General features: G+C 38.9%; 1 protein-coding gene across 1 annotated transcript in view; it reads right to left on the minus strand.

Annotated features, from left to right (window-relative positions):
* Positions 1 to 22,262, minus strand: part of ST6GALNAC3 (ST6 N-acetylgalactosaminide alpha-2,6-sialyltransferase 3) — a 133,497-nt gene extending 111,235 nt beyond the window's left edge. Inside the window, exons 1-2 of the mRNA XM_059822174.1 lie at positions 22,172 to 22,262; positions 6,590 to 6,786 (exon numbers count right to left, since the gene is read on the minus strand). Of these exons, the coding sequence (XP_059678157.1) occupies positions 6,590 to 6,786; positions 22,172 to 22,262 (288 nt within the window). The remainder of the gene's footprint in view (positions 1 to 6,589; positions 6,787 to 22,171) is intronic.
* Between the last annotated feature and the right edge of the window lie 229 nt (positions 22,263 to 22,491).

Consider the following 22,491-nt stretch of genomic DNA (forward strand, 5'->3'; position numbering starts at 1 on the left):
ACTGGTAGGGGTTTGTTTATAAAGCTGGCTAACTGCAAAACTTAGGTTTGTCTCTGTTTTCTGCATGGTCTCAAGTCAATTTTCAGTGTCATGTCTCTCATTTGGAGAGGCTTTGTTCACACTTCTCACATGGAAAACACAACTGGCACCTTCTTGTACGGAGTCTGACATTATCTAATATAAACCTCCTCTTCGCTAGCAGTAAAAAAATCCCCAAGAAGGTGGGAGAAATCTCTGGAAATTGCATATAACCAAGGTGGATAGCAAATCTATGACACCAGGCATCTTTTCCGGTATAACCTGTAAGCTCCGTTCAACAGATCAATCCAGCCCATGACTGTGCATCGTAGACATTTATTTCTACCAGCCCAGATTCTTTAGGGATTGACTTTTGATGGCACAGCTCACTGGCTGATAGTAATCTCTTCTCAAGTCCCTTACTCTTTTTTTTTTTTTTTTAAAAGCAGAGCTGCCACACAGGCAGCACTACTTGACTCATCACATTCAGGCTCTGTGTGGAGCAGATTTAATTCCTTTCTATAGAATACTCAAATGTATTTATCCTGGTACTTGACTTTTCCCCATGAGACACCATCAGAGTTGTGGCAGCTTTAAAAATTTAAGCTAATTCCATATACACAGAAGGAAAAAGGCTGAGCTGGCAGGATTTACTCTACTGAGGACACATATCATCTGTGCTCCCTTCTCTCCTGTGGGTTCATAACAGCCTGAATGGTTTCAAGTGGACCTTGCAGCTTATTCTGACAGTTCTCTCTTCTCCCAGGCAAAAAAGGGGTTGGAAAGAGGAAGAGGGCAGTGGGGACTCTGGTGATAATTTGTATAGTGAGGTCTGTTTATATAGATGTGCTCCTGGAGTTGCTCATTTCACGATTAAAGTCTTTGGCAGGAATTTTATTTTCAAGTCTGTGCCTATGGCTCCCAGAGACAGGAGTGGGAGCTCTGGTATAGTTAGCAAACACAGAGGGGTGGGGGGATGGGAACAAACAACCCACCATACAAATCTCTCTCAGAAGTGTAACAAGCAATGTGATTGTCATTAAAAATGTTATGTAGCCAATCCTTCTGTAATACCTCTAAGAAAAGTTGTTCCTGAAAATGTATATAGCAGAAGCAGAAAAATATCCAGAAGAATATGTGGCATGTTTAGTTTTACTTCCATTATTATTACATGATTAGTAACGCTGAAATGATGTAACTGAGCAACTGATATTGTGTCTTAGAAGGGATATAAATGATAAATGACTATGAAACAGATGACCTTTTCTTAACAAAATATCCTATGAATTCTTAAGCTGTAACAACGAATAAGATCCCAAAGGAAAAGACAGGATGGAAGTCATGAATTTGTCAGAAATTAAATACTAAAGCAACTTTCTGTCACAGTGAGTTCAGGTTATGTAGCTTTTTAGGAGCCAGTTCTTCCCAGCAAGAGTATGAAACAATCTCTGGAGTTAGCTGAGTACACCATGCAAGTTCACAGCCTGGTACCTTCTGTTTTGACATGAAGCCCAGTGCTATTCTTCAAGTTTCTCTTCATAGTAAGTGTCATTCTGCATCCATCACTAACAGAGGCAAAACTTAAACCTTCCCAGGTTGATCACTAGATTTACTTATTTTTAGTATTTCATATAAAAATTTCAGTCCTTTTTTAATTTTTTCTTACTTCCCATTATCTGGAAAGAAACTAATATTAAAACATCTATCACATTCTTTGCTTTCTTTGTGTGTTTTTTAATTTAGTTATTCAAGTTTTATAAGAACATGGTCTCTCCTGATTGATATGGGTCCTTCCTGTGATTACTCCTAACATGTTTGACAACCATGCTTTTGCTATTGTTGAAATGATATGTGCCTTATCCTATGGTCAGATAGCACATCACATAGCCTGTATTTCTGCGTGTTGTCTTTGTTTTCCAGTGTACTTCAAGTGCTGTTGTTTTTTAATGCAATTATTTTATTCTGTTAAAAAAAAAGGACTACACAAATATGTATAAGGTCTGTAGCCTCCTCCTATTTTTATTTGTATCTGGGATATTTCATTTGTGGAAACCTCTACTCATTTCAGCTGACTTCTACCACAAAACTTCTGGCAAACAGAAAAAAAAGAAACTAGACTTAGGCTGTATGTTCACACATGTATGTGCCTGTGTGTGCCACAACTGGCAAGCAATTAACACTTATATACTAGTTTGTTCAGGTTATGGGACAAAATGGTATGTGATAATATGATCCAAATCTATTTCTTCAGTATCAACATAGTACTGATGTTTAATTTTTCAGTTACAATAGGATTTAAAAAAAAAAATCTTAACTGCTACAATGCGTGTGCCTTTTTTCTAGTGCTCATCACTACACTGTGAGATTCTTCAATGCTCATGACACAAAGGCTCTACTCTCCCTCAGAATTCATTTTAGATGAAACCATTAGATCTCACAGTTGCAGTTTAATGTAGGGATTTTAGGTCATCTCAGAACTTACCCTTTTCCAAGAACAGTTTTAATCTTTGTATAGTACTTGAATATACTTCTTATAATTATGTTTCAAGTGTTATTGCAGCTATATTTCAGATTTTACGTATGTAAGAAAATGCTATATTATTTTAATACTGACGGAAGAGTAAAAATCTATTCAATATTCACCTTTCAGGAAGCACAATCAAATATCCAAGAACACTATTAGACTTGCCTAGCATCGAGTTTCAAACTGCTAATGGGTTTTAAATTGATGTCATAATGCTGCAATTTAAATACATGATGTTCATTAATTTTGCCAGAACTCTTTGTAGAGCAGGAGTGGTACGAAAGAAGGAGAAAGGTTATATTTTCTATGCCTGCTTCTTTTTACCTGCTTGCCCATTTTTGATACACAAGAAGAATCATTACATCAGCTTGGCGTGGGGGATGGAGTTTACTCAAATGACAATAGGTTTCAATTAGGTAGCCACTGTGGAGTTGTATCAAAGAAATATTTTCTATGAAAAAATACCAGGAATAGGATAAAAGTAACACATTTTAGGCGCGACATTTCTTAAAGTTGGATTTCTTGGGACCTATCACCAAAAATCCATAGGTACAAAGTAGATGAAATAAGGGACAGAAAGGTCACCTTTTCACTGAAAGGTCAAAATTCATGTACTTGAGCAAGACAGCAATATTGCAAAACAGGCAGCCATGGTTTCTTGCAAATCTCAGGGAGTCCCGTCAGATGTGGACATTGAAAAGGTAAAAAAGCTCACATTGTGGAGGACTACTAAGGGATCCTGTTCTCTTGAGGGAGGGTGGACACTGGATACAAATTTTCTAGGTGAAGAATCATCTATTTCAGAAATATCTCAGAAGTCAAACTAAAATGTGTGTAGGCATAATAGGCCAGTATAGTACAACACTTCACATGTATTTATATTTCAAATATAGTATGTTTACTGTACATAAAGTCAGTTTTTCCAAAGCTGTTGCTATAGCTACAAGTCAAGGAAACCATAGCAACAATCCTGTATTATATACAGCCTTAATTAGGGATTAAGTTATGTCTCTCTTTGCATTTTATATTAAATACTCCCATACAATCTAGTTATAGTAATCTTAAAATTTTTTTCAGACTTTTTAATAATAAAAATTCCATAATATTATACTGTCGAGTCAAGTACACAACACCCTTGAAATATGTCTTTACTGCATTATTCTGATCATACCTAATAATATACATGTCACTGTTTTCTATTTGAGATAAACACAGATGTTCATATCACCATATTTCCTGATCATCTTTAATACAAATAATTGATCACTTCAGCCCTAACCACCAATTAACTGATTTTCCATCATCTCATAAGGTTTTCAAGTCTCCTCCCACTCGGCCTTACCCCAAAAGAAATCAGCTCCTCCTAACTTCAACTTTTTTTCCTGTGAATTAAAGTCTCGGGGTTTGGGGTTTTTCCCCCTTTTTCCTCAGAAAGTAAGTATGTGAGGGAGGGACAGGAAAGGTAGAGTTGTAGTTCATCCAGATTTTCTAGCTTCCCTGCCAGGTCACATGACTTGACTGGGTCAGTGGTAAATTACTCTAATCACTCCGTTTTGTCGACCTTGTATAGGTACTATTTAAGTACACTGAGAAGCTGGGATTAGAGAGCCCTGGCATGTTGCATGCAGCTTAGAGTGGAGCCTGAGAGGAACAGGCAAAGGAGAACAGAGAACAAATGTGCAGAAAAGGAGAAGGATGTTGGAAGTGGCTTAGGAATAAGAGGGAGTGCTATTGAACAGCAGGAGACACGTAGGACCCAGTGGGGTGACAGGCTTCAAAGGACACCCTAGAAGACTATGAACACATTCAGCAGGTGTGCATGGTTTCTCAACAAAAGAGAAAAGAGAAAGCCAAAATCATGTCTTTAAAAGCCTTCTCTCCTATCTTCCCTTCCATCACATAATTTTCTGATAATTCATTATGGTATAGTTTCCTCACCTTTTGGTCCTTGCCCATTGATGAGATGGCATGTGTCCCATTTTGCAAAAACCTTGGTCACATTTGTTTAGGGCATTAGCTGCACTCACAGCCTGGACCTTCTACTTATCTGACATACCATAGCAGCATAAAAAACTAGAAAAGAATATCTCAATTGCATGAAATGAACAGAAATTCAGAAATGAGAGACCTGTAGTTTTAATCTCTATGAACAATTGAGAATTGCTGGCTATTTTAATACAAATAGTATACAAATGCATATTTTATAAAGCAATCCGTGTCATAAAAATTGTAGTCTGAGAAAGCTATGAGTGTGAGTTTGGAACATAAGCCATGTAAAAACTTTTCACATGGGCAGCACGATAAAACTTCCCTTGCACAGGGAATAATTAAGTCAGAAGATAGTGCATTCACAATTAGCAAGGCATGTTCAGTTTCTTCATTATAATTTTAATTAGCAAATATTAATGTAATTTGCAAATACAAGGGGGAAAACAATTAAAATTACTAAGTTTAAGGAGTCCTTCATGACCTAAGCTAAATTGAGACAAATGTCTTACTAATCGATACTGGTCACCAACTTTCAGGACATTCATTTCCATTTACTATTAGAACTTCCAAGCGTGTTATCAAATTTAAGAATGAATTAAGGCTCCCACAAGCTACATCTAACCTCTGATGAAGGCACTGGTGAATAAAAATGGATTAGCATGCTCCTCTCCTCTCCAGTTATCAGTTCAGACTGATAGTGATCAAGTGACCGTGGCAGCTCTACCTCATTCAGATTCCACACCTGCTGCTGTGGCAATAACCCAGGGACATGCCGAACACACTATCCTCTCATTTTCAGTGGGTTCCTGGTCTTTCTGTATTTAAGATATGCTGGATGGAGTCTCAGCCCTGTTGAACTCAAGAGCAGCTCCCATTCATTTCACTGGGACTAGAATTCACACCCTGACTCAAACAGATTTCCTTTCGGGTGCTTGTCCTTTTTCTGCTCTGTAGATAACGTACTTTGGCCTCCAATATACTCAGTGCTGCATCTTACATGGACAACAATTAAAAGATAGACAAGTTTAAAAGAAGCTGCCTCCTAAAAACTGTAACCCTCTCTCATTCTGATTTTCATATTTAACACTCTAAAGGCAAAATAATAACTAACTTGTCCAACACACTTACAGGACTGAATATCATGAAGTGGTAAAGTATTTTCATGCTCTATAAAAGCTGTTATGTGAATTAATTTTATTCATTCATATAATAATTGCAATTTTACAAAGAAAAATAAGTGGAAGTCTGATAGCATTTCTTATGACTGACAGTGCTATAACTGATCAGAAACAACTTTTAGAAAGAGTTAATTTTTTTATGTTAGCTTCTTTTGTGAGTTTGCATCTGTTATAAATAGTACAGAGAGAGAGGAAGAGTCTGGGGAAAAAGCACCACCAAAACCCAACAATGTCATTAGATATTTTGCCAACTAAGACAGTTTAAAGCAGGAGTCCCTGTAAGATATAATTTTATCACACAGCAAGTATTTCCAGTCTGTATTGTAAAATGCTTTGGCCTGTATCTGTTTTACAAAATACTTGCTACCAAGTGTTATGTAATAGTTTCAGAAAAATCCAGTAAACCTCTAGTTCTGTAACTTTTCTACACCCACATGTGTTCATTTCACAAATCATTCCCTTTTCCTCTTCCGTACACATACAAACACAAATAAACTACTTCTTCTTTGTGTATCCCAGGCAAAATTAAACATTTTTAGGACATTACAACCACACACAAGAACATTTCCTTTTGAGTTAAAGGGACTGAAGGCTTGAAATTAATCTGAAAAATTCTCTTGCTTGTATAAATATCAGTTTTCACTGCAACCAAGCATGATTTTGAGGCCAGTTCACTGCTGTCTCCACTGCAGACATGACAGAAATTAAGAACATTCAATGGTCATTTAAATGGTAGCACACATTTAAAAGACACTTTGCTCAGAAACATTGCTTGCTTTAGTTTTTACACTGGCCAGGTTGGTAGAAAAGCAGTTATGCGGGATCAGAGAAAGAGAAGCCTACGGGTCCATTTTGCAGTGCTCTTGACACCAGGTCTTACCTCTTGTGTTTTCACATTTATATATCCATAATGAGTTCTCAGGGGCTGCCTTTGGCCATTAGAAAATGGTATCCATTTGACACTGGTTTGTCCAAAGCAATTTAGGATCAAAGGGAAAGTTACTTCATTTGTGAGACGAACGATGATCAGACAGAGGAATGCTGCAATGAAACTCACAGCAACAATGGACTTTCTCTGTAATGAAAAGACGAAAGAAAATAAATTACTAAAATTAAGAATTGGTTTTAAGAAAAAATGCCTATCTTCTATTGTAGGATGAGGAAAAACCACTTTAGAAAGCTTCATGTGCAATGGTAGTCACCTTGCTGCAGGAGCACAAGGAGACAGGTGACTGGATCATTTTGTTTCAATAAATTTGCATTTCAGAGGTTTTGAGAGTTTCTTTTAGAACTGGTTTAAATTTTATTTGTATTTGGAATTAAGATTTTTATGTAAACATCCACACCGAAGTCTCCATTGAAAATCATCAGGACTCTAGACAATATTGTGAAGATGATCACTACAAATTGTATTTATTGTGCATTAATTTTAGATCATTCCTGTGCAACAGAACTCATACTCTAACCTTAAATATTTTAGAATAAATGTGATGTCAGCACAGTGTTCTGCCTTATTCCAGGTTCACGAATTTACAAAGTGAGGCATTATTGTCTTGGACAAGGTGACCTCCATTATTAATAATGTAACAGATCTGAAACCTGTATCTAATTGACCTCTGCTTTCCACTTCTAACCTGTCCAGTTGGTTGGACTGGTTAATGTAACCATAGAACGATACCAACTTTTTCCCTGGGTAACTACCCAGTCTGCAGGAGAAAAAGCTTATAAGAAATATGATGTTCCCCTCATTTTTAGCTATTTTTTAAATACAGTAGTCAATTACTTCTAGACAAATTAGTTAAGAACAAAACATGTTAGTTGGCATATGTAAAGATTCTAGGTATGATACTCTATTGTAAAGGTTATTTTTAAATTTTCCCTGAGAGAATGGAACAATGATTATTTACATGTGTTTTTACTGTACTTTAATTACATTCTAGCTTTACCTAATTTGCCACAGTTTAATCACCCTACTGAATGTAATTCTATCCCTTTAAACAATAATATATACAGAAAATAGAGGGGGGAAAAAATTATTTGCCTAAGGGCCTACATAAGTATATAGTAACACTTAATGCTGGATGGCAGAATCTGATCACCCCAATTCCTGTCTACAAATACCACAAACTAACAGGAACCAGCAGAGTACATGTTTAAGACAGCTTTTGTACATGATGGCAATAAGATCACACATGCTGCAATGGCGATGGAGGGGTGAAAGGCGGGCTCTGATTGCAACCATGTAAGATGAATCTGTTCTTTGCCTGAAGGTTCATTTGACAGTCTGCAGAAACTAAAATTCAAAACATTGAGCAGAAGGAACAACAAGATTTACACAGCAAACATACTGGGAAAGACGTAGACAAAGTTTTACTGAACACAAGCACACAAGGCCTATGTGCCCATGCACAAGGCCTGTAGGCACTGCTGCCATGCTTTGCTTCAGTTTCTGGACACAGAAAACAGCGAGAATCACAAAGAGCACACAGCAAATTTGAAGCTATTACTGTATTCCCACACACTAGAGTTAACAAAACAGTACATTATGGGGGTCGATTGCATGGCTCTATCTGTTTTGATGTATTAGGAGGCTGTGATTTATAAAATAAAAGCAACGAAGGACTGAGGTGGAAAACTTGGGTGAATGAAGTCACTGTAAGGAGAAAGCGAAGAAGGTGATGAAGAGGTAACGTATTGTGGCAATGCGATTCTGTGAGGAATCTTAGTCAGCTAATGGCTGTGCAATGTAAAATTAAACCCGGCAAATCTTCAGAGGGCAGTGCAGCAGCCACAACCCAATCACAGCTTTCAGAATTCATGGAAGCTACTGCACTTTTCATCAGCTGCATTATAACAGATTTACATTAAATTGCAATAAACTGGCTGGGGACCACTTCTGTGTCACTTCTCTTTGTACCAGATGGAGTCAGAAATGTTTAGCTATATATCAGGGCCTTGTAAGTGTTAAGAGCAGCCAAGATGTGCAGTGCAAGTGGTAATCATAAAGCAATGAGAAGGAGCGTGGATTAGTCATATTATTCATTGCAAATCAGAATTAAAATATTGCAAATATTTAAAGGGCAAGCTAGAGTCTCATTCCACTACACAAGCATGCTTCAATCAAAATGTCTGCAGCAGGAAGCAGCAATACTCCCCCATATGATGCCACTACTTGATTTCCACATATTCTGTCTTCCTGGTTTGTTGAATACAATTTTTTACTTCCTTTATTTTGTGCAGATACATTCTGAACTTGAAAACATTGCAGTCAGCTTTGTATGCTTCTCACAGGGAGCTGTTCTAAAGAGCCTCTATCCTGAGAAGAATTCAGATTGTGTAGCTAGATTTCTTGGCCTTCATTAGGATGCCATCTGATTTTTATACTCATCTCTTTAAATACACAGTACTACAGGAGGAAAGAAAAAAGTGTGTCCTTCTTTTGTTTTCTTATGTAAGAAGATATTGTTTGAAAAAGAAAACAGCAAAGATTTTTCTGTGTGTTGCTTAGCCAGAAAGAACCTGCACTAACTAAAACAGTGCAATGAGAGAAAGGAATTTTTACAACAAAAAGGAATCAAGGCATCTGTTGTAATTGTTTTGGAAAAAAAATCCAGCTATATGTAAACACAATGTCTGCATATCAACTTGTACAAAGGAAGCTTGTGTTAAGGATTCAGTTCCCCTGTAATTTTTGTTAAAGGCATGAGATTCAACAATATGCATTCTCTGAGGGAAAGACTATTGCAAATTGGAATTTCAGTGGCTCTATAAATTTCAATGTAAAAATACTGAAAAACTACAAAGCACCTACTTATCATAATGTTAGCCTTCTTAAGCGTCAAGTAAGGCAGTCTGCTCAGTGGCCAGGAGTATTCTAAAGAGCACCTCTGAAAGTAATTTGTTCCCCTTAAGGTCCTCCCTCCTTTACCTGCTCAAGAAAAAAAAAAATACAGGCGCTATTTGTCAGTAAGTGCTTCTTGTAAAATCTCCCTTTCTGCAGATAAATGGATTTTGTTATCTTTACTCTGATAAAATTTAGCATTGGAGACTCCAGGAATTCTACATGACTTTAGGATATGACAGAGAAGTATGAAGCTATATACAGGGCCAAATACCAGACTCTAATTTGTCTCAAAATTTGTCTGCATCAACATTTTAAATACTTACACATCCTACCATTTGGGAGAGCTAAACCAACATTAATTAGCAAGTCTGCACAGAAACAAATCTTATTCCTTCTTAATCTTCAGTTCTCATGAATACAAATGGTCTCTTAACAAAAGAAATGTTTCTCTAACATGGAAACATCCCCCATATAAATCTCAATCAACCTTTATATTTTTCTAGCTAACTTAATGTAGATATTTTGATGTTGCCAACATTTAAATAAAAAATATATATTGTTATAAACATTTTTTATACATATTCAGTGAGGAGTAAACAATAAGACATATTTTAAATGGTTTCTTAGCTGGACAACTTGCACGGTATATTAGCTTTTGTAACGTTTTATTTCATTCACTATAGTACATGACCAGTCTAGATGACAGTTGCAAGAAGAAAATTACCACACTTATGAATACAGGATCCTATAGCAGAAGAGTGATGGAGTTTATTATTTGTTAATGACACTAAGTCTAAGTAGCTGCTCATTCATGGTTAAAAAAAAAAAAAAAAGGGTAAAAGTGGACACACTTCAGATCAGAGTACATGTAGTGCAATACCTGGGACCCCGCTGGGCAGAAAGCACACACTAGAACTAAACAGTTTCTTCTCAACTCTTTTTACTCAATCCCCACAATAATATAATGCCAGTTTCGGTTTCAGTTATTTCTCAGACAGCAGGCTCATTCTGTCTAGTGTGTATATCAAAATCAATAAGCAGTAGGCATGATTCACACTTCTAAGGCTTCAATTTATATTTACGTTGTTAAAGTAGAATTGAAATAAAAATAGGAGTGTCATACTACTATGCTGGTTAGGATTTCATGAAAAACTTCATGGAAATAAAACAACAACAACAGTACTTTCATGGGGGGGGGGGTGTGGGTGTGTGTGTATATATATATATTTGGCAACAATGTCCTTAACACTATTTATAACCTTCATATGATCTAGTTTTGGCTATTTACCAGTGCCAGGGTGATTCATTAGCTTCCATTTGGCAAGAACTTGACAGTCTGAACAAGTTTGAGTCATTTTTCTTTCATAATCTGTTAAGAAGTGTGAGATGACAAGAACATTTTTTATAGTTCAATAATGCCTGATAGAACAATAAGACACAAACATTTTTTGTGTTCTATGCAGTTGTCTAGGAGAGAGGAAGAAAGGAAATATTTTCAGCATAAGAAGACAATTTAATAAATTGTAAATTTTACTGAGGTATGTTCTAAGTATATTTATTCTACTTTCTAGCCCAAGAGCAACACCCTGCCACTTAGAATGTATTATATGGCAGAGACTATCAAACCACTTTACAAGCAGTAATAAAACCCCATCCTAGTGAAATTAACTGTAAAACCCATTTCACAGATGCATAATCGGAGGCTGAAAGCAACTTTCCTAAGATCACGAAGAAATCAACAGAAGCTACTCCTAAACTTTTATTCTAGAATTATGCTGTTTCTCAGGTTTATTGTTTCTATTACAACTAACTGCCTGAATTTGTTAAGTGCCAAAGTTGAATATGATATTATGGAAGACCCTAGGAAAGAACCCTTGGAACCAGTAAAGTTCCATGCCCCAAAGAGTGATTGAAAATAAACCTTTTTTCAGAAATTGATTTTTTTTTCCGTATTCGTTTTTTCTGTTATTTTCATGGATACATGATAACACTGTGCTTGGAAGGACAAATCAAAGGTAAAGACTTAGATGAGGGCTTTGAGTCTCTTAGATGACACAATATGCAGTAATATTGTATTAGTTTCACTATACCTACCTTTACGAGCATACTGAATGACTCAATCACTTTTTTAATATCTCTGCACATTATACTGCTTTTATTATAAGACTGATGCAGGGTTTCAGGTTTTTTACTCAAGTATAATACCAATTGAAAACAATAATGGCTACACTTACTGATTTGCTTCATTTTGTAGACCACTATATGTAAAAAATAGTTTTATTTAATTTTCTCTTTTATAGTCTTGAGCATCCTCTTCAAATGCTGCTTTCTGTTACAGCAGAGCATAAAATGAAATTCTTTCAGCACACTAGTTCAATATACCTTACTGATTTCACTGGTATTGGGAATAAATATGCCTTCCAGCTATATCTTCTGTCCTGAACCTCCCTCTAACAGAGCTGCTGGAGGGATACTCAGGCAGGGGTCCTAGAGGTTTTCAAAAAGGGAGCAAGACTGCATAGCAAACAACCTTTTAGAAATAGACATGTGTCAAACAACATTTCCACAAAAATTGGTAGTTGAAGATTTACTTTCTTCTCCTCCAGAAGTTAACCTGAATATATTCAAAGGCTCCACAGGAGATGGGTGTCAATGCTTCTCTCTCAGGAGAAGAGAACAGAGCAGGTAAGGGGTTAGATCACAAGTAAGATCTGGTTTGGGTTCCAAAACCAGTAACATTAAGATTAAAGCAAATTACTTTGTTTTTTTCTGGAAAAGGGCACCTTTGCTAAACTGGAATGTAAGCAGCCAGGAAGCTGAGGAGTAAGAGCAGAAATAAGTTCAGTGATGGAAAAGCAAGGCAAGATAATGCAGCATACATAAAAATAGATAGAAGAGATACAATGAAAGAAACATATGAATTTTAGCCTTCTGTATGGCCTGGAAAGTATTTCTTCTAAGAATGTACCCTGAATCAGGACTGTGTTCATAGTTTATGATGTTTGAGAAGGCATGAATAGAAGACACATTACTTCTTGCATGCCTCCTCTGTAGGAGCTCTGGCCTTTTTTATAGCTAAGGCAGCTGAAAAACTCTCAAGAACACAGCACATTGTACCTCTTATTGTTGTCAGTTGCTGAAAACTTGTTACAGAATTAAGTTTTCCCCATGATTCACAATGCAGTCCCATACGAAGGGTGGTGTATCTAGGTTCATAACAGCTCGACATAATATTTTTCACAACAAAATAAAACATATTCAAACATTACAACCCAAACCATTCTATGATTCTATGATTATGACCTCCTTTATTAAAGCCAAAAATCTGCAGAGTTCTCAGGCACCCTGGGGTAAGACCTGAGCAATGAACAAAACCAGGAATCAGCACAGTATTGTCCAAACAATTGATGTAGCAGCAGAAGTCTATATTAAGAGACTTCATTGCTTACATATAGGAGTATTATCGCTATTGACATCTAGTCTCATGTAACTTTATTACATACAGCATTCCCATCAGACATAGCACACGTATTTGGGTAATAATATGAAATTATGTAAGGAGAAGAACGTCAAAGTTTCAAGGAGTAACTGTTGAAGTATTTTGAAGGTCTCCCATATGTTATCATGCATAAGAAGTTACTACATTTGTAAAGTCCCAGTGATTCTGAGACCTTCAAATTCCAAAGTGTTGCCAGATTTCAGGAATTAATCTGCGTCACTATTCCGTTTTGCCCTAAACTCAAAGCCTGCTAAGAAGGAGTATTTTTTTGTCTGGAGATATTCTTATCCCTGAAAGTGATTTCAGGCTTTCCAGCACTTTGAGTTCTCCATTTCCTACAGTGACTTTTTCTCCCATTCCTTTCCTGCTTACTCAAAGCTGAATTTGTATTTCCTTCAGCAATCTACTTCTGGCTTAGGGTTCCCTATGCAAACAGCCTCTACTCCCAACAAGGCACAAATACATCATTGGCACAGCTCCAATCTTCACAAACCACAAAGTCACAGTACCACCAAGGCAACCTAAACTTCTGAGCAAGGTATGCCTTCAGCCAGTCTGCTACTTCATTTTATACTCTAACGGAAAGCTGTCCAGCAGCTTTAAAGATCTAGCCCATTAAAATGCCCATGGCAGAGAATCACACTTTAAATAAGGTTGTTGACTTTTCATTCTGTAAGATTTGTTAAGAATATTTAATCTAAAACTCCTGTTACTGATTCACTGTTGTCCTTCACAACTGGGGTGAACTTCATCAGTAGTTGTAGATGCATATTATATAAATACTAATGTAGTCTCTGCATGAAAAAGTAGTATTAAAAAGGAAAAAAAGCCTCTGCAGTACAGCTCTCAAATGGTGCTTTTTTTTTTTTTTGCCTTTTTTTTTTTACTCTGGATTATTGCCCAGCTCTTCGTATCAATAGCTTGGCAAGCTTTCAGACACACACACAGGCTGACGTACACTTCCCCATAATAGAACTGCTGGTACAAGAAATTGTGATCTTTCAACCTGGCAGTTGGTTGTTACTACTTATTGAAGTACCATCTGATTGTAGCTATTTTTCACCTGCTGAGAAAAGTTCAAAGAAAAAAACACCCTTATGTGAGTATTAACTCTTACCCTGCCCGATATACCTCACATAGATGACCTCTCTCTCTCTCCTCTGTAGAAATATATGAAGATCCATCATAGGCAACATCATAAGAATGAATCCTAACAATGAATCCCTAATTGAGCAGTTTTCACAAGCATTCTGAAAGACACCCTATAGCTGCCAACATTTTAATGAAAAATCCCTTTCCGAAAGTTGATTCTTTCAACCAGAAATAGACTCAAATATGCATAAACCAGAAGAAAAGCAACAACAAAAAGCCCAACAGATGCATCAAGAAAGATTCTTAGAAAACAATAAAATACCAGCAGACCTCTGGTCTGCAAATCTCTGTATGTGAAAAAAGATGCAGTTATTAAAAGCCTATTGCATTTCTTTGTTATTTTGTAAGAAATACCAGAAATACTCCATTTCTTGTTTCAAAAACTCACATGAAACGGAATGTGATGGCTTCTAAAGTGAAAGTGAGATAAACTCAATTTCTGCTCCTAGCAGTAAAATCATCAGTGTGTTTGGTACGCAACAAGAGGAATGGATGTTAAACACATACCTATATGTTTAGCAAACACCACACTTGGATGTAACCTCCGGAAATACTAACTTCTAGATAAGGAAAAAAAATAAAAGAAATCAAACAAATAAAATTAAACATATAACAGCAGCCCAGGGTCAGAAGAAATGAAAGTAAATAAGATGTTGTAACAACCCCGTATTCTCAGCATTCTCAGGGGACATATCTGTGAAGAAAATGCCTTTTGCTGGAAACCTTCACTTGCCTGCAGATCACTTCTACCTGCGAGGGAAATTTTATGCTACAGAGGAAAAACTGCATAACCATGCTACAGAGGAAAAACTGCATAACCAGAAATTCACACAAGTGAAATGTAGTTGCCTATCACCATCTGGACAAGCCCAGACTTCCTGCATTGAATTTTCCTCTGTAAAGATCCCCGACTGCCATGCTGGACTTGAAGCTAACAAAAATTGGCCCCATGCCTCAGTTTACTTCTAAAGGCCAGATAACACTGGCAGACAAAAGAGATCTTGCCCAGTCTGTCACTTGGCAGGACTCTTGCTCTGGCCCTTCACACCAGCTTCATCCCTTACTGTTCTTTGGGAGGTCAGCACTTTTGGAAAGTTGCTCTGGATGCTCTCTCTGCCACAGTGTATGCAGCACACCTGGTACTCAGAAGCATGAAAAGGAAAACAGAAGCAGGTGGTCATTATTCATTTTAGTCTTGTGCTAGGGACCCTCAGACAGCCAGTGCACCCTAATACAATGCAGATTAATGTCATGTTCCAGTGGCAGGGATGCAAACACAGTTTAGTGTGAGGAGGCACATGGGCTCTTTCAAGGTCTGGCTGAATGGTTGTCTCTGCTCTGAAATATAATAAGATACAAGTACGAAATATAAGGGTTAGAGACCTCCTCCACAGCCACCAGGCAAAGGTCCAAATTCAGAGAGCAGAAAACCAAGCTTTTTCAAACTGGTCTTCCCAAAAATAAGGAGGACCACTGTGAATTAGGAAGTAGCTATTCTTAAGCAGAGATTATGCTCTTCAGCCAGCCTGCAGGAGGTCTTTTGTTCCTTGAGTTGTGTAGTTTCTTTCTTTCTTTTTTTTTTTTTTTTTTTTTTGCTTTTGACCAAGAGACTCTCCAGCACAGCTATAGCCATGTTGTCCTGGGTTGGCAGGAGGCAAGAGCAGCCTCCATGGATGGCCTTTTACATAAATCCAGTAAACCAGGCTCTAAATTGTTATGGCAAGGCCCTTTCCCTTCATAAGGCACAGAAATCTCCCTGTTTTCTTTGGATAAACCTGCTCTAGGCTACATCATCCATACATACTTGCCACATATGTCATCAGAAAAGTAAAATGTATTATTCAATGCCTCCAAGCATTGTCTGCTTCTGGCACATGGAGTAACATTTCAATAGGCATAATCATTTATAGTCGATAAAAAGCAAGACCTAATTACAGAGAAGTCTAGGCTGAGACCAGCTATTTCATAACAGGAGTTCTAAATTTTCTGCCATATAGCTGGGAACATACTACTTTTAGTGAGGAAAACACACTTTCCTTGCTTAATTCTTGTTCTTTATTCTGTTTTCTCTATTGGAAGCTTAGAAAAAGGGGCGGGGGGGGGTGGGGGTGGGGGGGGTGGGCATGGGGGGCAGAATCAAAAAAGGATTGATAAAGAAGCTAGACACCAGCACTGCAGTGTCATCTCTGAAGAGACCTTCAAAGCCAATATTTATATGTAGATGTTAAACTACTTCTGTGGCATCCAACCTTTCAGGGCAGCAAACTTTTGAGCAAACAGAGGCACGTGAAGGATGTGGCATTTGCTGGGATGGTCACATTAGGGTTCATTTTATCTGATGAGTTCATTTTCCAGTGCAAGAGCAACATGACATCTGTAGGATATACATTAAATTCATTTCTAGGGTGGTGTTTTTAGGGGGTTGTTTTTGGATGAAGGTATGAAAAACCCAGCAAGGCACTTTTTATAGTATACATTAACAATCATATTATTATCACAGCACTACAGCATAGAGCTTTCTATCTGGGATGCAGATCAACTGTGTTAAATGCACATAGCAGCAGACCCAACAATGTTATGATCCAAATGAAAAATAGAGGGCAGGCCTCCATTTTAAATCTTATTTGTAGGAGGGGCTGCACTGAGCAATGCAGCATCTGTATTGACACAGAGGGGCAAACGGCGTGATGCGACCCCACTTTACTTGCTTCTACTGATACAATCACATGAAAATGTTGCAAACCAGCAGGAACTTAAAATTTCTTGCCCGCTGAGTACAATTGTATTCCTTCTACATGTAGGATTTTGTTCATTATTCATCCTTGGGTAACATGAGCAAGAGGGTATCAGAAGTTGCCGCAAGGAAGACTCTCCCAAAAGCAAAGAATATGCAGCATTATAGTTACAGAACATAATGACTGCTCACATACTGCTCAAGAACTTGATGACATATCCCTCAGTTGACTGGAGAACTCCTTAAATAAGGGCACTGAAACTCAATAAAAGCACTGATCAAGGCAGTGGCGTTAATTTAATTATGAGCTTTATTGATCATGTCTTCTCTTTATAAAAAAAAAAAAAGAAAGAAAAAAAAGAAGAAGAAAAAGGTCTTCACAAAGCACTGAGTTTGTGGCAACAGACTCCTTGGCTGTTTTGACAAATCCATGGTGGACAATTTTTGCCTTTTGTATTGACCTCTCACTTCTAGGAATTAGGAAAATAATTTTATGTGAACTAGTTTTCATCAGAAGAAAGCAAAATACAATTTCACATTTACAATAAAATCCATGATCTGAGACCTATTTTGTGAATACATACAGTTGAATAGTATACCTGCAGTGGAATAGCACCCAAAAGCCACAATCAGGAGCCAATCTCCATTGTACTAAAAGCTATAAATTCTTTAGATTCATTATTTCTGCAGAGCATCTCAATAGGAGCTAGAGGAAATCATAAAAATTGATAGTTTTCCAAAAGAAATTCTTCCAAGCAATAAAGTTTAATCTCTCACTGATCTGTTATCCTGATAGAATAGTACAGGGACGGTAACATATATATCCTACCCAAACACACATTCTATCATCATATCACACTCCTCTCACGCTGGGTGAGCTAACTGAATTGAACTTGACCTTCAAAGCCCTTGGAATGCAACAAAATATCTCTGTTTTCTGACATTTATGGGTGGATTTTCTGCATGGCTGCTTTTATTGCCTAGAAAATAATGGTGAAAGCTGTGTGTACAAACCTACTATAAACACTGACAAATCACATGAAAGGAAGACAGATTTATTCAGTGTAGATTACTCCAGAACTAATCTAATCAAATCCAAGATTTACATTTTTAAAGCAGATCAAAAATTCATAGAGTTAGCATTTCGATACAATAGATATATATTACAGTTTTATTTTAATCTGCAAGTGTAATTGAACTGATTTGGATTTTCTGTACTTTTATTTTTGCTTAAAAAGGCTTTATGTGTTTCATATGAAAATGCATTATTGAACTAGCACATGCACAAGGAAAATCCTATGGAAAATTCATACAGAAGATTATCAATCTCTGTCTAATAAAGCTTAGATAAAATTACATTTAGACATGAATTTATATTAAAAACTAGAAGTACTAGATGTGAAAAGGCAAATATATCCTATTTGTGGCTTTCTTAAACCTAAAAGAAGCCACTCCTAGCCACTCTACCAGAGCTGATCCAGCACATTTTGATGGAAGTGTGACAAAAATGTGGACCTAGCACAGTTTTCCATCCTTTAGTCCATGAAATATAGAGGGACTGTCAGGTGTCAGAAATTATTCCAAACCCCTGTTCCCTTCATGCACATTTTACTTATTTGCATGCAAGAAACAAACAAAAGTAGCAAAGAAAACAAAAACATTCAAATTGAGCTTAATTTTTGTATGGTTGTAAATGAAAATTACAGTGGCAACGCTGCCTCATACAGTCTGTAGACTATTCTCTAGAAGACAGGATGGGCTTACAATACAAAGGATGCACCTCTACTATGGGACAGACACAGCTGGCTCTTCTTGTTCTGCTGCCTGACCTTGGGCAAGTCACTGCTGCTCTGCTCTTCATTTTCATTGTCTGAGAAAGTACCCTAATATCCACCAGCGCATATTGTTTCCAAACAACAGCAAAGCTTGACCCAATTAGAAACAAGTATTTTCACCAAGTGTTTTAGTCAAAGACATAATCTACTGTCTGGATACTCAGTTCTTTGCCAGCATATCTAGCTACTTGAACTGAGCAAAAACAGCTGTTGAATCCTGTTCTGCCTTCGTTTAACGATATGTCTAATTGATTTAAAAGAGAGCAAGAGAAAGCCAGAAGCACAATTAAATTTGAAAAGGAAGAGTAAGAAAAACATCATTATAAAATTTTATTTTTATTCCTTCCCAGTGCCTTTGCCTATCAGTTACTCAATTTGCAAACTAAAGATAACTCAGCTCCCACTTGACTCAAATCTGGCGTCACCAAACCCAGCTCCTGAATGCTCTTGTTGAGGTCTGTGGATCCGAATACTGTGTCTTTGTAGCTTACAGTCATAAGGAAACTTCCTTAATTGCCAACTGTGCAAGCCTTGACACGGATATGAAAAACAAGTTCTCATCTTCAGTTTTGCTCCTGATGCAGGAAGCAGATTCTGCCCACAAGCTTTCTGTAGGATATAAATGTCTCCCACACACTAACAGCCCAGAGGCTGTTTAATTTCAATTCTCTTTAACACCACTCTGGTTTAAAGCAGTAGAAGGCGGCCATTCAGACCCTAGTGAACTCATTGCAATGTCCCAGAGGTTACAAAAGGGTGTTTTCCTTTCCATCAGGGAGGCCGCGAGAGACACCAGTGAGAATAAATAATGTGCCCCAAGACCCTTTGGAGCACTAGGCAAAGCTGAGTTTTCCTAAAGTTCATTTAGAACCAGAACCACACTCAGTTATTTCTAGAAAACAAGCCTTATTTTTAATGTTGGCGTGTCTAGGATCTGTGATATTCAAAAAGCATGTATAATGAATGCAGTATTGGGTTTGCATGGCAAGGTTTTGGTAGCAGGGGGGCTACAGGTGTGGCTTCTGTGAGAAGCTGCTAGAAGCTTCCCCTATGTCCAACAGAGCCAGTGCCAGCCAGCTCCAAGATGGACCTGCTGCTGGCCAAGGCTGAGCCAATCAGCGATGGTGGTAGTGCCTCTGGGATAACAGAGTTAAGGGGGGAAAAAAACCCAAACCACCTGTACAATTGCAGCTGGAGACAGGAGTGAGATGTGAGAGAAACAACTCTGCAGACACTCAGGTCAGTGAAGAAGGAGGGGGAGGAGGTGCTCCAGGCACCAGAGCAGAATCACAGAATCACAGAATCTTTAAGGTTGGAAAAGACCATAAGATCATCAAGTCCAACCATCAACCAAAAAAAACCACCACCATGCCCATTAAGCCATGTCACAGAATCACAGAATCACAGAATCCCTAAGGTTGGAAAAGACCTGTAAGATCATCAAGTCCAACCATCGATGAGCAAGCACCACCATGCCCACTAAACCATGTCCCACAATGCCACGTCCACATGTTCCTTGAACACCTCCAGTGAGGGTGACTCCACCACCTCCCTGGGCAGCTTATTCCAGTGTTTCACCACTCTCTCAGTAAAGAAATTTTTCCTAATATCCAGCCTAAACCTCCCCTGGCACAACTTGAGGCCATTTCCTCTTGTCCTGTCACTAGTCACTTGGGAAAAGAGGCCAACACCCAGCTCTCTGCAACCCCCTTGCAGGTAATTGTAGAGAGCAATGAGGTCTGCCCTCAGCCTCCTCTTCTCCAGGCTCAACAACCCCAGTTCCCTCAACCGCTCCTCACAAGACTTGTGCTCCAGACCCCTCACCAGCTTCGTCGCCCTTCTCTGGACACGTTCCAGTACCTCAATGTCCTTCTTGGAGTGAGGGGCCCAAAACTGTATTCGAGGTGCGGCCTCACCAGCACCAAGAACAGGGGCACAATCACCTCCCTACTCCTGCTGGCCACAGTATTTCTGATACAGGCCAGGATGCCGTTGGCCTTCTTGGCCACCTGGGCACACTGCTGGCTCATACTCAGCCGGCTGTCAACCAGCACCCCCAGGTCCTTTTCTGCAGGGCAGCTTTCCAGGCACTCTTCCCCAAGCTTGTAGCGTTGCATGGGGTTGTTGTGACCCAAGTGCAGGACCCGGCACTTGGCCTTGTTGAACCTCATACAATTGGCCTCGGCCCATCGATCCAGCCTGTCCAGATCCCTCTGCAGAGCCTTCTGACCCTCGAGCAGACCAACACTCCCGCCTAACTTGGTGTCATCTGCAAACTTGCTGAGGGAGCACTCAATCCCCTCGTCCAGATCATCAATAAATAAATTAATCAAGACCGGTCCCAAAACTGAGCCCTGGGGGAGTCCGATTGTGACTGGCTGACAACTGGATTTTGCTCCATTCACCATGACTCTCTCTGGGCTCAGCTATCCAGCCAGTTTTTTACCCAGCGAAGAGTGCACCTGTCTCAGCCACGATTCACCAGCTTCTCCAGGAGAATACTGTGGGAGACAGTGTCGAAGGCTTCCCTTGCAGTCCGTGGTGAAGACCATGGCGAGGCAGGCTGTCCCCCTGCAGCCCATGGAGGTCCACGGTGGAGCAGATATCTACCTGCAGCCTGTGGAAGACCCCACGCCAGACCAGGTGGATGCCCAAAGGAGGCTGTGACCCTGTGGGAAGCCTGCACTGGAGCAAGCTCCTAGCAGGACCTGTGGACCCATGGAGAGAGGAGCCCAGGATGGAGGAGGTTTGCTGGCAGGACTTGTGACCCCGCGGGGGACCCACGCTGGAGCATTTTCTTCCTGAAGGACTGCACCCCATGGAAGGGACCCACGCTAGAGCAGTTCGAGAACTGCAGCCTGTGGGAAGGAATCACATTGGAGAAGTTTTTGGAGGACTGTCTCCCGTGGAAGGGACCCCACGCTGGAGCAGGGGAAGAGTGTGAGGAGTCCTCCCTCTGAGGAGGAAGGAGCGGCAGAGACAACGTGTGATGAACTGACCGCAATCCCCACTCCCCATCTCCTTGCACCGCTGGAGGGGGAGGAGGTAGAGAAAATCGTGAGTGAAGTTGAGCCCAGGAAGAAGGGGGGAGGGCAAGGTGTTTTAAGTTCATTTTTAGTTTTCATTATCCTACTCTGATTTGATTGGTAATGAATTAATTTTACCCAAGTCGAGTCTGTTTTGCCTGTGACGGTAATTGCTGAATGATCTCTCCCTGTCCTTATCTTGACCCATGAGCTTTTTGTTATATTTTCTCTCCCCTGTCCAGCTGAGGAGGGGAGTGACAGAGTGGCTTTGGAGGCCATGTGGCATCCATCCAGGGTCAACCCACCTCAGTTGCTCTTACATTTACTGTTTCATCTGTTTTCAATATTTTCCAGAGTTATCAGATTTTATCTCTAGCTTTACCCCAGTGCTGCTTAAACAACAGTTACCAATAAAAGAATTAATCTGGACAGGACAGAGTACCCCACTGTCCTGTGGCCACATGTGACTGACCACCTTTCATGGTGCCCACGTTCTCTGCCAGAATATTTGGGTTTGTAGTAGTTTGTACAGTCATTTCAAGTTATGAGAGTTTATGATCTGTTCCAATCACTACAAGTCATAAAAATAATCCCAGTGCTCTGAAAAAAGCAGAACAAGATTTTCTCAGTGAACCTCTAAGTCTTTTAGCCATAAACCTTAACAAATAATGCTGTTTGTTTAATTTAAACAC

Source organism: Gavia stellata, chromosome 10 (genome assembly GCF_030936135.1).
Source record: "Gavia stellata isolate bGavSte3 chromosome 10, bGavSte3.hap2, whole genome shotgun sequence".
NCBI classification, from domain to species: Eukaryota; Metazoa; Chordata; class Aves; order Gaviiformes; family Gaviidae; genus Gavia; species Gavia stellata.